Source organism: Pseudophryne corroboree, chromosome 3, assembly GCF_028390025.1.
Source record: "Pseudophryne corroboree isolate aPseCor3 chromosome 3, aPseCor3.hap2, whole genome shotgun sequence".
In the NCBI taxonomy this organism is placed as follows: domain Eukaryota; kingdom Metazoa; phylum Chordata; class Amphibia; order Anura; family Myobatrachidae; genus Pseudophryne; species Pseudophryne corroboree.
Window position 1 is genome coordinate 275,910,551 of NC_086446.1, and position 16,652 is coordinate 275,927,202.

A 16,652-nucleotide genomic window follows, 5' to 3' on the forward strand; every position below is an offset into this window, starting at 1 on the left:
CAGTCAAAGCTTTTGAGCCTGTTGGTGCCTCGGATCATGATCCTACTCTACACCCCTATGTCTATCCTTGTGGAGCCCAGTGTACCCCGCAGCAGAAATACTGGCTTTTGGGATGCCAGCGGTCACATGACTGACCACGGCATCCCAACAATGAATATACCGACGTCGGAGGGGGAAAGTTATTTTACCCCTTCCCCTACCCTGGTGGATAGGGCTAACCCTCGGGGGATAGCGGCTAGGGCTAGTACCCCTAGCGCCTAATCCTAACCCCCCTTAGTGCCGGGCCCGAAACCTAACAGGCTCCCTGATACTTACCTTCGGGATGTCTGCTGTTGGGGTTCTGGTGCCGGTCTTCTGAGTGGTGACGGTATTCCAACGTCAGCCACATGATAGCCGGCATCCTTTTTTTTATGTCTTTGTATATAGTATTGTTATATTAAATAATTTTACATATAAGGATAATGCACCATGCAGTCTTTTCCACTGTTTCTATGAGCGGACTGCAAAATTTCTAATAGAAAATGTCTGAACAGAATCAATTCTATATACAAATATAAAGTGCATTTCACAAAAGCTATAAGTAAGCACAACTACAAAGGGGTTTCAATATACACCGAATCTTAAATAAGATTTTGCTATCTCAATATACTTTCGGATTTTATTTGTTGTTATAAACTGTATTAGACTATTATTGTTATTTTATATTTACATGTATGAAACAACTACTTTGAATTAAAATTCTCGAGTATCAAAGGAAAAGCATAAGGGAAGTATAATTTCTTCCCCTTTCCAGAATTTATATATATTAGTTCGGTTATATGTAGTATAGTGTTTATATTCAGCATTACAGTTTTAGTACCTTTTTATTTTCATTTATACATTTATCTCTTTGGTTCTTTTTGGGTAGAACTCAGACCAGGGGTTCTCAAACTCGGTCCTCAAGGGCACACACAGTGCATGTTTTGCAGGTCTCCTCACAGAATCGCAAGTGAAATAATTAGCTCCACCTGTGGACCTTTTACAATGTGTCAGTGAGTAATTAATACACCTGTGCACCTGCTGGGTTACCTGCAAAACATGCACTGTGTGTGCCCTTGAGGACCGAGTTTGAGAACCCCTGACTCAGACAATCATCAGACTGCTTATTTGTACCAATGCACCAGTATCTGTCCTGTTCGCCTTTCGGTACTACCGTATGGCCTTTCGGGGTAATTTAGAGTTGATCGCAGCAGCAAATTTGTTAGCAGTTGGGCAAAACCATGGCCCTCATTCCGAGTTGTTCGCTCGCAAGCTGCTTTTAGCAGCTTTACACACGCTAAGCCGCCGCCTACTGGGAGTGAATCTTAGCTTCTTAAAATTGCGAACGAAAGATTCGCAATATTGCGAAAAGACATCTCTGTGCAGTTTCTGAGTAGCTCGAGACTTACTCTGCCAGTGCGATCAGTTCAGTGCTTGTCGTTCCTGGTTTGACGTCACAAACACACCCAGCGTTCGTCCAGACACTCCTCCGTTTCTCCAGCCACTCCCGCGTTTTTCCCAGAAACGGTAGCGTTTTTCCCCACACGCCCATAAAACGGCCTGTTTCCGCCCAGAAACACCCACTTCCTGTCAATCACATTACGATCACCAGAACGAAGAAAAAGCCGTGAGTAAAATTCCTAACTGCATAGCAAATTTACTTGGCGCAGTCGCAGTGCGAACATTGCGCATGCGCACTAAGCGGAAAATCGCTGCGATGCGAAGAAATTTACCGAGCGAACAACTCGGAATGACCCCCCATGTGCACTGCAGGGGAGGCAGATTTAACATGTGCAGAGAGAGTTAGATTTGGGTGGGTTATTTTATTTCTGTGCAGGGTAAATACTGGCTGCTTTATTTTTACACTGCATATTAGATTGCAGATTGAACACACCCCACCCAAATCTAACTCTCTCTGCACATGTTAAATCTGCCTCCCCTGCAGTGCACATGGTTTTGCCCAATTGCTAACTAAATTCCTGCTGCGATCAACTTGGAATGACCCCCCATGTGCATTGCAGGGGGGGGGGGGGCAGATATAACATTTGCAGAGAGTATTAGATTTGGGTGGGTTATTTTGTTTCTGTGCAGGGTAAATACTGGCTGCTTTATTTTTATACTGCAATTTAGATTTCAGTTTGAACACACCTCACCCAAATCTAACTCTCTCTGCACATGTTATATCTGCCTCCCCTGCAGCGCACATGGTTTTGCCTAACTGCTAACAAATTTGCTGCTGCGATTAATTCTGAATTATCCCCTATGTGATGTTTGGAGGCTCTTTTACCCACTTTCCACTCCCAGGTTCACAGATCATTGTCGAGAACTGATTATCTACACATAGCTGATCATCTGATCTCTACAGTAGTCTTCTCTGATATCAATAGCTTAGTAATCTCTGACCATGCCTCCATTTCACTTGTCCTACATACTTGATCTCCAAGTGTCTCTCCAGGGATTTGGAGATTCCTATCTTCTCTAGGTGAGTCTGAACAGTTCCATCAGTTTCTTATCTCTAACCGAATGGAATTTAAAGCAATGGGAAGGTCTCTTCCGCTTTTGTGAAACTTCCATAGTAGTGCTAAGAGGACATATCGCCTGTCTGGCCGGGAGTAGATTGGAATACCAGGGAAAATACTGTATGAGAGCTTACATCTGGCTATGTGCAATTCTTATGGGGTTTATCAGTTTAGGTACCCAAGAAATCAAACATTCAGGCTTTTGCTGATGATTTGCTCTTATATGTATCTAACCCTGAGCATAACCTACACAACAAGTGACCTCAATGGTGTGCATTCTGTTTCCCTGCTATTGGACCAATTTACTAGACCTTTTTCTAGCAGGTAAGAGGGCTCTTTCCCTTCAATGTGAAATTCGTCACACTCCCTAAGATTTGAACTCTACGGGGTATATGCAATTGCGGTCGAATACCCGCTGGAATTCGACCGTTTTTGGATTCGACACAATTCGACAGGCGAAACTCTCCTGCCAGGACCCGAATTCATACTTTGCGGTAAGCGGTAGACCACAAGAGTGACCCCACATAACCTCGCGGTCTACCGCTGAGCGCAAAGTTCCCACCATTGGATATAATGGAGCGCCTATGCACTACATTGTATCTCGAGTGCGCCGCCTGACTGACAGCTCAGACGCGCACAGCCAATCAGGAGAGTGCCATGACGTGGCGCTCCCTGATTGGCTGAAGGGACCCTCTTTGACAGCAGTCACGGGGGGTCCCGCCAGTCGGGGAAAGGGGTCCCATGTGTAAACATGGGACCCCTTTCAGTGCGTGGATCGTGTTTTTCTTTTTTTTATTATGCCAAGTACGTGGATTACAAACAGAAGAGGACCGATCTACACTGGATTGTTGTGAGTATAATTTTATTTACAGGTACCCCGTGGATTCTACGTGGAGAAGGGGGCCGACTCTTCGTGTCAACATAGGTAAGTATGTATGTATGTTGGTGTGCATGTATGTAATAAAGTTATACTGTCACGGTGTCTGTGTATTGTTTTTATTTGGGTATTTTTTGTGTGGAACTACAGGTACCAGCGGGCCCGTTTCCCCCCCGCATGCTAGTACTTGCAGTTCTCCAAGTACCAGCTTGCAGGGGAGGCTTGCTGCGACTTGTAGTTCTGTTACAAAAAACAATATTCTTTTTTTTTTACACAAAAGGCTATCAGCCCCCCATCCGCCACCCTTGGATGGGGGGGACAGCCTCGGGTTTCACCCCTGGCCCTTGGGTGGCTGGAGGGGGGGACCCCTTGATTTAAGGGGTCCCCACTCCTCCAGGGTACCCCGGCCAGGGCTGACTAGTTGGGGATTTAATGCCACAGCCGCAGGGACCAATATAAAAGTGTCCTTCGGCTGTGGCATTATCTCTCTGGCTAGTGGAGCCCGGTGCTGGTGTTAAAAATACGGGGGACCCCTACGTCTTTTGTCCCCCGTATTTTTGGCACCAGGACCAGGCGCAGAGCCCGGTGCTGGTTGTTAAAATACGGCGAACCCCTGTCATTTCCCCCCCCCCCATATTTTTACAACCAGGACCGGCTCAAAGAGCCCGAGGCTGGTTATGCTTAGGAGGGGGGACCCCGTGCTTTTTTTTTCAGGATTTTTAACCATTTCACACCCCTTCCAACTGAAAAACATGCACTGATCTCTCCATATTATTGTAGTTAGTAAAAAAAAAAATATTCTTTTAAAAAATCGATTAAATAATACTTGTGGCTCTTAAATATACAAACCAAGTAGATAATCCCTTCAAATATAAATAGATATGCTATTAGCAATAAAAAAAGCACCAAAAAATACATGTTTTAAAATTTTTTTATTAGATCACGACAGAAAAATAAGGCGGAATGAAATTGACTGTCGAAAAGCACTGTTGTCGAATCGACATTCTTCAATTAAATATAGTTTTGTCGAAAAGCTGCGTTTTAACATTGCAGACATGTCGAATTGATAAAAAGAGGCGAATTGCCAAAAGTCGAAAATGAAACGGCAGGTTTTTTGTCGAGAAGTACTGTATTGAATTGTCGAATCAAATTCGACAGGTTTTTTGTGTCGAAAATGACCAGTGTTTCGACATTTTCGGCAATTCGACCGCAATTGCATATACCCCTACATTCTTTGTGGAGGGACAACTTTGCTGTTGAAGTCAATCTCTTATTCTCAATCAGTGCTTTCTTCCAGTATGTACAAGGAAATGTTCTATAACATTTTCCTTAAGGGCTACCTATCCCCTCATTGTAGATTTTTTTAAGAGTCTTTCGGATTCTGTTATTTGTCCTAAATGTAATAGCCTTATTTCTACATTGTTACATTGTATGTGGGACTATATGACAATTCTGGACTTCGGTCAATAGATTTCCCTCTACCTATATCTTGAATTATCAGTAGAATAGGCAACATTGAACATTTTTCCTGTTAATGTTCAATGGTTGGGTGGGAGTAGAAAATTGTTATTATTTCGGCAGCAGCCCATATATGTGTACTGCAGTGGAATATCTATAATGGGGGCAAGGAGTGGTGCACAGGGGCTCCTGGGTCCACTGCACACCCTGCACCCATTTTTTCAATACTTACCTCTCCTAAGTCCCCCACCGGTGGCAGCAGCGCTGCATAAGTCACCAGGAAAATGGTGCATCAGGCATTTTCCTGGCATTTCGCACATGAGTTGTGTGCGTGCTATTTTCCCGGTGATCTCTGCAGCGCCGACAGGCATAGAACTTTGGGTAGTTAAGTATAATTATATGGTGCAGATTGTGTGATGAGAGCCCCCTGGACCCCATATGCACCAATGGCTTGAAGCATCATTAAATAAAAAGGCAAATGTGGCCTCCTTTTTCCAATTGTTGGGGGGATTTATTGACTCCTTCTCTCTAGTAGGGGCCACATGTACTAAGCCTTGAAAAGTGATAAAAACCCCGGTGATAAAGTACCAGCCAATCGGCTCCTGTAATTTTTCAAACACAGCCAGTGACATGGCAGGAGCTGATTGGCTGGCAGTTTATCACCGTAAAATGTATCACTTTTCAGGCTTAATACATCTCGCCCTAGATCTTAGACAACAGATTTAGAATTGCTTCAGAAGTACCTCTTGGTATGAGCCACATTTATTGTTGTAGGACCCCCAGGTTGTGCTGCCCTCTACCACTCAAATGGTTTAGCTTGCTGTTTGATGATTCTGATGGCTAAGGTGTATTGTCGCCCATGTCCACTTTGTACCTTTATGCCTTTCTGTTATCATGATATAGCCTTGATGCCTTTCTTTCATACCACTTTCTGCACAGTTTGTGTTTTTATCTCATTTGCTCCAATTAGTACAGAAAAGTGTAACGAAAACTAAAATCACTTTTGCAACACAACAATCTCAAAACGCCTCTATTTGTTACAGTTTCCAACATGTAGTTCCCTACTCATAGGAAACTTACCAGAGGGTTGATGGGAGTGTTGGCGAGTCGGGTCTGCAGGGCACAGGAGAAGCACCAGGACACACAGTCTGCACAGGCGGCTCGTGGAGCAGAGAGACTCAGCAGCATGATCAAAACCAGCAAACCCATTGTGTCAAAACAAAGATTTTCTACAGTCACACAGACAAGGAAACAAATCAGTCATTATTGATGGTAAGAGTCTTATTCATGAAAACATTGTTTCAAACACATCAGTAGTAACAGTGATTAAATTGTGTGGGCATGTCAAGGCAACATTGGGGGCAGAGTTAAATGCTGCTCCCCTGTAACAAATCCAGTTACATTTGTAACACATTTTACCCCCATATCTTCTCTGTAACACATTAATACCCTATTCCCAACCTAAAGCACTTCCCTATTTTACTTCTGTAGTAATATAAGTCTTCCCCATTCTCCACCTTTAATACTCCCCACATTGCCGGGGTTTGCCGAGTGCGAGAATTCCGGGACAATTTTTATAGGCACCTGTCTCTATGCACTCACAGCTGATTGTGTGCAGGGTCGCTGAGAACGGCCACAGGCCTGGGCACAGGGACATTGTCCGGGCACCATCTGGGACCCCCTAACAAGCCCGAGCCTGGGTGATTAGTACCAGCCCTCTCCATTCTCAACGCCTCTGATTGTGACATGAGTGATGCCTCTGTTTTGGGCAAGTGCCGAGGCCAGGATCTCCATCAGAAGTTACCTCTTGGTAGGAGCAAGTCGCAAGTGATCCAGTGCTGCATCCTAGGACACAGCACTGGATCACAAATGCATGCAGGAGGTGTCTACTTCTAAACAGACGCCTCCTGCTGCATTACCATATCTGTGCCATATCGTCCCAGGAAGCAGAAGCAATGCACCCTCCAACCACATCTGAATCGGGCTCAGACTGCGGCTGGGAAAAAGTGCTCAGTGAAGTTGCTTTTAGTATAGAAATGTAAATGCTGTATGAACTGGGTAGAGGGTTGATTATTGGGTTGAATAGCCTATTGATGTTAAGAAGGAGGTTCAGGCATTTTATTAATTTGTCTGAATAGTTGAGGTTTCTGGGGAGCTTAAAGGTTTGGAGACTGGGTAAATTTCTCATAGTGGGTGCAGCCTAAAAGGAAGTCTGTCTTAAAAAAAAAAAAAAGAAGGTTGCGTTTTGATGAGAGGCAGGGGCTGGCTGGAAACTTTCGGGCTGGTGGGCAAGTACAGAGCACTGGCCCATAAGTAATGGCACCATCTTAAATGGAGGTTTTTTTGTATAAAAATATTTATTAATAAAAATAATGAGGCCTGGTGTAAATTATCCCAAAGATACTTTATTATAAATTTGGCAGTGCGGCCGCGGCTTCAGCAGAGCTGTGTAGTGCAGGGGTGGCCAACCAGTCAGTGGCAAAGAGCCCGAAAATATCTGGAGTCAAGGGTAAGAGCTGCATCATGCGCGCGCCGAAGTATGCGCAAGCAAAAATGGGGGCATGGCATAGTTGTCACATAGCCACGCCCCATTTTTATGCGCACACCTTTCGGTTTGACGTTTGTAGGAGTATGACCTTGTGTCATAACCCCATTTTTAGTCATGTTGTACAGTGCCACATACAAATAAAGCCCCTGTACAGTGCCACATACATATAAAAACATCAAAAAATGGGTGCCTCCACAGTGCCAAATACATATATGCCCCCACAGTGCCAGATACATATACGTTCCCACAGTACCAGATACATATATTCCTCCACAGTGCCGGATACATATATTCCTCCACAGTGCCAGATACATATATGCCCCCATAGTGCCAGATACAAATATGTCCCCATAGTGCCAGATATGCCCCCACTGCCAGATACACATCTCCCCAGGGCCATATATGCCCCCAGTGTAAGATACACATCTCCCCAGTGCCAGATATGACCCAGTGTAAGATACACATGTCCCCCCAGTGCCAGATATGCCCCAAGTGCCAGATACATATGTCCCCCCCAGTGTCAGATATCCCCACAGTGCCAAATACACATGTCACCCCAGTGCCAGATATGCCCACAGTGCCAAATATGCCCCCAGTGCCAGATATGCCCCCACTGCTAGCTACACGTCTCCCCAGTGCAAGATATGCCCCCACTGCTACATACACGTCCCCCAGTGCCAGATACACATGTCCCCCCAGTGCCAGAAACACATGATCCCCCCAGTGCCAGAAACACATGTCCCCCCAGTGCCAGATATGCCCCCAGTGCCAGATATGCCCCCAGTGCCAGATATGCCCCCACTGCCAGATACACATCTCCCCTGGGCCAGATATGCCCCCAGTGTAAGATACACATGTCCCATCACTGCGCCCCCCCAAGTGCTGCTCACAGCCGCGCTGCTGCTCTGCTCAGTCTGCTGCTTGTGAGGGGAAGAGAGCGCAGCGTGTGCCTCTCCTGCTACTCAGTCTCCATTCTCCGGCGGCGTTGATTCTCTCTAATTAGGCGCCAGTCCGTGAGCCAATCAGAGTTCGCGGACCAGCAGCTAAGACTCCTGATTGGCTGCCGGCCTGCGAGCTCTGATTGGCTCATGGCCCGGCGCCGGGCCCTGCAGACTAGGGCAGCGGGAGGTGCTGCAGGAGTTCACGAGCAATCGGAGATAGAAAGAGCCACATGCAACTCGAGAGCCGCGGTTGGCCACCGCTGGTGTAGTGGAAGGTGGCGGCTGTAGCGTAGCCCGGGGGGCACATGGCACGCTGCACCCCGGGCCAGCCCACCTCTGAGAGAGGTGCAGATGTTGAGCAGAGTGGCGCGATCGAGTTGGAAGATAGTTTAAAGCAAATTAAGAAATGTATGTAAGTGATGGTTATTTTTAAATGGGATTTAGTAAAGGACAGGGTAGAAAAACAAAAAATACACTTCCCCAGCACATTGCCAAAAGTCAGAAAAAAGGCAGCACTCTATATGTACATAAAATGCAGATATATAATAAGTGTATTGTAGTCCTTAGTAAGTTGGGCCACTCACCACAGAGTGATCCACAGAGGATACATTTGTCAATTGCATACGTTTGATATGAGGAGCTAATTAGTTTTACAATGGTATAGAAAGGGAAGAGCAGGAAACCTAGGGCCTAATTCAGACCTGTTCGCTTGCTAGGGTTTTTTTGCAGTCCTGTGTTCGCATGGTCGCCGCCCATAGGGGAGTGTATTTTCGCTTTGCAAGTGTGCAAACGCATGTGTAGCAGAGCTGTACAAACAGATCTTGTGCAGTCTCTGAGTAGCCCAGGACTTACTCAGCCACTGCGATCACTTCAGCCTGTTCAGGACCGGAATTGACGTCAGACACCCGCCCTGCAAACGCGTGGACATGCCTGCGTTTTTCAAAACACTCCCTGTAAACGGTCAGTTGCCACCCACAAACGGCTTCTTCTTGTCAGTCTCCTTGCGAACGCCCATGCGGATGGATTCTTCGCACAAACCCATCGCTGAGCGGCGATCTGCTTTGTACCCGTGCAACGCACCTGTGCGTTGTGGTGCATACGCATGCGCAGCTTATACCTGATCGCAGGCTGTACGAAAATGCATCCTAGCGATCAGGTCTGAATTAGGCTCCTAGTACTAATCTTGTGGTGGTACTCATACTGATAGAGGAATGTGTCAGCGTCTCTCACTACCTAATCCACACTTCATATACAGTAAATCAGAGGTTCTCAAACCCGGTCCTCGGGAGCCCACACAGTGCATGTTTTGCAGGTAACCCAGCAGGTGCACAGGTGTATTAATTACTCACTGACACATTTTAAAAGGTCCATAGGTGCAGCTAATTATTTCACTTGCGATTTCTGTGAGGAGACCTGCAAAACATGCACTGTGTGGGCCCCCGAGGACCGAGTTTGAGAACCTCTGCAGTAAATGGTGCAGTGAAAGTAGGGTTCCATGTGGTGTCAAACTCTATATGCTTTGTGCGATTCAAATGTCTGTGTGCCAGCGACGTGCAGTCAGGGGAGGCAGTGCCTCCCGTGTGATTAATTAGTAAAATAATACATAGAAGATACTTATGACACATATTAATGTCATAAGTATCTTCTTGATGCAATGCCATATTTTTTATTGTGTAAAATGACTTTGGGAGGCACTGATAGCAGTGCCTCCCATACATAACAGGAACGGGGAGAGAGCGGGGGGCGGAGCCTAGCACTGGGCTTTAAAAGCCCATTGAAAAACAGTGGGAAAGCGGCACTGAAAAAAGTGCCTCGCTGACAGGGACACCACACCCGTGTCAGCGAGGCAGCTGTGATTGGACTGCGGATCCACTGCTGGATCCGCTTGTCCGATCACCCAGACGCAGCGGGAGGCGGAAGTTGGGACGGGAGCAGTGGTGGGTCTGCGGTGACTGCTGCTCTCCCCTGTCATGCTCCGCCGGTTCCGTCCCCCCGTCCCGCTCACAGGCACCAGACGTCTCTCTCCTCTGGGCGGCTCTCACCACCTGGAAGTGTCCGCCGGCTCCATCCCCCCCCCCCCCTCCCGCTCACAGGCACCAGACGTCTCTCTCCTCTGGGCAGCTCTCAGCTGGAAGTGTCCGGCGGCTCCGTCTTCCCCTCCCGCTGACTTGTGCGGCTCTCCCCTGTCCTTCTCCGGCGGCTCTGTCCGCACACAGCAGCAGGCAGGGTTTTTTTTTTCCCCTCTCTCTCTCTCTCTCTCTCTCTCTCTCTTAATGTGTAAAAAGGGGATGCTGTCTTCCGTAATGTGTAAAAAGGGGGACTGTCTGCTGTAATGTGTAAAAAGGGGGACTGGCTGCCGTAATGTGTAAAAAGTGGACGCTGTTTGCCGTAATGTGTAAAAAGGGGGGCGCTGTCTGCCGTAATGTGTAAAAAAGGGCGCGCTGTCTGCCGTAATGTGTAAAAAGGGGACGCTGTCTACCGTAATGTGTAAAAAGGGGGGTGCTGTCTGCCGTAATGTGTAAAAAAGGGCGCGCTGTCTGCCGTAATGTGTAAAAAGGGGGGCGCTGTCTGCCGTAATGTGTAAAAAAGGGTGCGCTGTCTGCCGTAATGTGTAAAAAGGGCACGCTGTCTGTCGTTATGTGTAAAAAGGGCGCGCTGTCTGCCGTAATGTGTATAAAAGGGCGCGCTGTCTGCAGTAATGTGTAAAAAGGGCACGCTGTCTGCCGTTATGTGTAAAAAGGGGACGCTGTCTGCCGTAATGTGTATAAAAGGGCGCGCTGTCTGCCGTAATGTGTAAAAAGGGCACGCTGTCTGCCATAATGTGTAAAAAGGGCACGCTGTCTGCCGTTATGTGTAAAAAGGGGACGCTGTCTGCCGTAATGTGTATAAAAGGGCGCGCTGTCTGCCGTAATGTGTAAAAAGGGGAAGCTGTCTGCCATAATTTGTTCTCTCTCTCTCTCTCTCTCCTTTTCCCCCCTCCTGTGGGTTGAAATTTTTATGTGTAACTTACTTATTTTCCAGGTAATGGATTCTACTGGACAAGTGGACGTGATCGGCGTGGGATGTAGGTAAGTAATCTCTCTCATTTTTACAGGTACCCCTACCCTATTGGATTCTACATGGACAAGTGGACGTGACCGGCGTGGGATGTAGGTAAGTATGTGTGAGTGTGTACGTGTGTTATAATAAAATTTTACTGTCACGGTGTGTGTGTTGTGTTTTTATTTGGGTATATTTTGTTGTTGTAGAACTACAGGTACCAGCGGACCCTTTATATCCCCGCATGCTGGTACTTGAGGTTCTCCAAGTACCAGCAAGCGGGGGAGGCTTGCTGGCCCTTGTAGTTCCACAACAAAAAACAATATTCTTTTTTTACACACATGGCTATCAGCCCGGCACCCACCGCCCAGGGGTGCTGGGGACAGCCTCGGGCTTCACCCCAGGCCCTTGGGTGCCTGGAGGGGAGGACCCCTTGATTTAAGGGGACCCCACTCCTCCAGGGAACCCCGACTAGAGGTGACTAGTTGGGGGGGGGGGGTAATGCCACGGCCGCAGGGACCTACATAAATGTGTTCCCCGGCTGTGGCATTATGTCCCTGGCTAGTGGAGCCCGGTGCTGGTTTTAAAAATACGGGGGACCCCTACATCTTTTGTCCCCTGTATTTTTGGAACCAGGACCGGACTAAGAGCCCGGTGCTGGTTGTCTAAATACGGGGAACCCCTGTCCAATTTTTTCCCTAGTATTTAAACAACCAGGACCCGCTCAAAGAGCCCGAGGCTGGTTATACTTAGGAGGAGGGACCTCACGCATTTTTTTTTTACATCAAGTTACTGGAAGCCCTGGACAACAAAACTGCATTCATGTCCTCCTCCCACTCCCTTCCCAGTCCCAAACACTAATTTTAATTTTTTTATGATGAGCAGGCAGACAGTGGGCATTGGCGGCATCGGACTGAGATGCAAATTAGTGGCGGAGGGCTGGGTCAGTTGATGGTGGCCGAGTTTGTAAGCCATTGGCGATGGCAGCAGGCATCGGCTCAGAGGCAGTAGCAGGCATTGGCTCGGCGGCGGTAGGGGTCATCGCCAGGATTCGGCGGACATTATGGTAGTGCCTCACCAGCCTCTGACCTCACCGCACGCCACTGCTGTGTGCCCCTATTCCACTTTTCCCTCTTCGGTCATAAAGTGGTTTAGATGGCACAAATATATTACAGAAGCACTCTCCTGATTTGTCTCACCCTAAAGTACTGTATCTGGATACTATCTGATTGCTTCTATTGCATGTTTGCTTTGTTCAACATCTCATGTGATGTTTGGTAGATATACAGTATGTGTTCTTTTTTTTTCCCCATTATTGGGTATTTTGTATTCTGTGCATTGAAGGGGCCTGATTCAGATGTGGTAGGAGTTCTATATGGCATTAATATGGTAATGGAGCAGGAGGCATCACACCTCCTTCTGCATTACTGATCCATACTGCGTCCAAGAACCCAGTATCCTATCATTTTCAACACAATCGGCCAGCTGCATGACCTATGGGGTCACGTAAGCCGGCCGCCACAAGTCCTACACAGAGGCTAGGAAATCTCTGTCCCCTGACAGAGAACATAGCCTCTTCCCTTCCCCGCAACGGCAATGACACACCTGCTTTTGAAGAAACGGAGGCCATCGCTGTCCCCTCCCTGCCCCCAAATCACATTAGATTGTCAATCACTGACAGTCTGATTCCGTCCCTGCATCCTGTGTCATTCGACCCGTTCGTGCACGTTTAGAACAGGTCCTGTGTATGCGCAAAGTACCGCACATTGGTACTTTGCACATCAGGATGCACCTCCAACCACACCTGAATACATTTAATTGATTGCATGTATATTGTACTTCTACATGGGAGTCCCCAACTTCCATCATCCCTTTTCCAATCTCCCTTAATCCTCCCCCAGTTTGGTTTGTGTTTCTTTTGTACTGTATACCTGTTTACATTTTAAAAATCATTAAAAACAAATTAAAATAAAGGCCGTGTGGGCACCGGCTATAATGGTAGCACCTTTGAAAAAATGCACACACAATCATTAGTGTATGTTGTCCCACAAAATTAAATCTGACTTCTTCATCTGTGAAAAGGGAGTAGGCAAAATAGGATGTAGCTTCAACTGCACAAATATAGGCAGACAGCACTACAAAATAATAAACAGCTTTGGCCCTTTGATTATTTCCAGTTCATTTCACCCCAGACCTGTTTGAAGAGAGCGCAGTCAGTAGGGAAGTTCAGCTTCCACTATGTGTGACATCACTCAGTTTGAAACAGTAATAATGGAACTCTAAACTTGTGAGTAAAGTCAAAAGTCACGCAGAGATCAGTAATCTCTCATGAGAACAACTTGCTAACTTTCCTAGAACAATAAGCACGGCATTTACAGAATTACAGGTTAATAATATCATTGTATATATTTTAAGCATTAGAGAGTAGTGGTCCTTGATGAATAATGACCTCGTTCTGATTCCACGTCAATGATAGTACTTAGCCTCGCAGTACACATACTTGAGCTTCTAATAATGCAGAGATGCTGTTAAAACACATCAGCTTATTTGTTAGAATTCTACAGGAAACATTATGGATACAAGCCCAGAGGGCAGAAATGACACTGTCGGCACATATCTGGATAATTATCTCATGTATATCACCCAATGATATTTAATGATATTTAATGACTTAATGTGCAATGTTTAGAATTAGAAATTGTACTTTATTATTACTTCTCATAAAGAGATAGGGATAATCTTTTACAAGCAGTTTAAATGCATTTGTCCAAAGTACCAAGACTGAGCAGTAATGATGCCCCAAGTATCTGTGTGTATGGCATTTATTAGGCATTGCTATTTTAAGGTTTGTACACATGTAAGTGACTGAAAAGACGCATGACAGGGCGGCAACAGATAAGGAAAATTTAGTTATTTTGACCACCTGACTGGGGATGGCAGTAAGCCGGTATTTCTTATGAAAACGCCATTTGTGTTAGAGTGCATTATGTTCCAGCTCTGTGCAACAATGATACAATTATATAACACTTAGATGCGCATGTAACTTACATAAAGATATTACACAACATTTTTTTCTTACACTCATGAGGCCATTTACATGTGTTTTTGCCCACAGAGGACAGGTTCTACTTTCAGTTTCATTAATTTTCGCATTAACCTGTGAATGAGGATCCAAAAAGAGCTATGTAAAGGTTTTGACATTGGGATCATTATCACAGACTTAACCAGCGGCGTAACAAGGCGGCAGCGCACCCTGTACTTACCCCTCCTCCTGAGCGCATGACATCATGACGTTCCGTATAGAGGGTGGGGCCGGAGCGTCCTACATTATTCAGTTGGATTTAAATATTTTGATGATGTTGCTTTTAAAATAACCAATTAATAACCAATGACCTCACTTCCATTGCTAGAAAATAAGAATTATTTGCAAACCTAAACATATTAATAAGTACAGTGTAGTGTTTTTAGCAGCCTGTAGGGGTCCTTGTTAATAATACTAGGTTAGTGGTTCCCGAACTGTGTGCCTAGACACCCTGGGGTGTCGGGAGGCTCTGGCAGGGGTGCCTCGAGTTGGTGGCCCAGGACCAAATAAAATTATTTATGCTCAAAAAGATAGGCAAAACCAGTGCCAATCATAAAACAAGTGGATATTTTTTTCCAAATTTATTAATAAAGAACTTGTATTCTAGGGGTGCTGTGAAAAAAATGCTGATACTCTAGGGCGTCATGATTCAAGAAAGTTTGGGAACCACTGGGCTAGGTAATTGTAGCACCAGATGCAGGCTATAAAGATGTACTACTTATGGAAACCAATAGATAATATTCAAAACTATTTGGTGGGGGTGTTTGCCCTGTAGAAGTTTGTATGTTCAAGTGTAATAATGACATGAATGTTTCCCCTGATTGGTATAGATTTGTTGCTTCCCCACAGAAAAAGTAAGATTTTTCTTAGCATTATTATCAGCAAAATAAAAAGAGAATGACTGGCGATCCTTTTTTTTTACATTTATTTGTAACAGATAGTAGGGTCTGCATCTTGTAGTGGTCGCCCATCTGCGACTTTATGCAAATGCTGCTACAAAGCCCTTCTGGGTGTACATCCGTGCGTCTGAATGTGCAAGTACTAAGATGCCCGCTGTCAGCGTCCATAGATGTTGATATATGATTGGTGCATTGGTTGCACCATGGAAACTTACAGCAGCCCTATGGCAGGTGCAGTTTCTCCGTCTCAGTATGGCCTCCTATGTGAGTGGCTGAGTTTCGCTATACGCAACTGCTTTTAGCGGCATCCCCATGGCACTCCCATACTGCCCATAACACGGACCATGTTCATGCTTCTGCTAAACCACCCCCGTGTCACCACCCAGGAACGCCACTACATATTTTCAAGACAATTGAGACCAAACATTTCCTGTGCACCCCAATCGCAACACCGACTCACACACTATCTGGAAACATGTGCAGCGCAACATAGACACATACGCAGAAGAAAAAATATCACTCCACTGTGTCCAACATTGCATGCGACTCAGTAACCCAGTAGTCATTACAGCTGATGTCCATTCTGGAATATCTAAATCTCCCTCATGTACGCTGTCAACTACTACCTGGTTCAGTGACTATGGCTACCACCAATCGCAACTCTGACTCTGTGTAGCACTGTGGACTTCTCATGTACAACGAAGGCATGACCTCCAGGTTACAAAACCACCTTGATGTGGCCCATTCCCAACACACTCAGCACTCCGCTCAACACTCCGGCAGCTGCTGGGCAGCCCTCAGCTTCTCCCTGGTCTCCCTCACACAGTATGGCTGTTAAGTGACACCATCCAAGGGGGTGACATCAAAATAGCAGAGCAGCTCTGTTATTTTGGTGTCACCCCCTCGGATGATGTCCTGCACCCATCCTGCACCCATCTAGGTACCTGGCTGACCTGGCTGACTGTGCCATTATATTGGCGTGAAACAAATGATTATGTAACTGCACATGCAAGAACATCCTGAGCAGAACAGAATCTTATATACTAGTAAAAGGAATGTCATCTACTTCCGGTGGGCGGGGCATCCAGCATGGCCGCGTTTTAGCAGAGCTCCTACACAGACTATCGTTATCTACTGTCATCCTCCTCTCAAAGTTGTCCAAACTGGATTCTACTTGGAGGATTTAACTCTCCTACACCTGGTGTAATGTGCAAACTTAATTTTGTGTGTAGCCGAACATTTAATCCCCGGAGTCCGGCCATCGTGCTGGT

The 16,652-nt window shown here is 46.1% G+C and overlaps 1 protein-coding gene across 1 annotated transcript in view; it reads right to left on the reverse strand.

Annotated features, from left to right (window-relative positions):
* The window catches only part of PDYN (prodynorphin), a 60,601-nt gene that overhangs the window by 25,554 nt on the left and 18,395 nt on the right, over positions 1–16,652 (reverse strand). The window contains exon 2 of the mRNA XM_063963489.1: positions 5,953–6,101. Within this exon, the coding sequence (XP_063819559.1) occupies positions 5,953–6,081 (129 nt within the window). The 5' untranslated portion in view covers positions 6,082–6,101. The remainder of the gene's footprint in view (positions 1–5,952; positions 6,102–16,652) is intronic.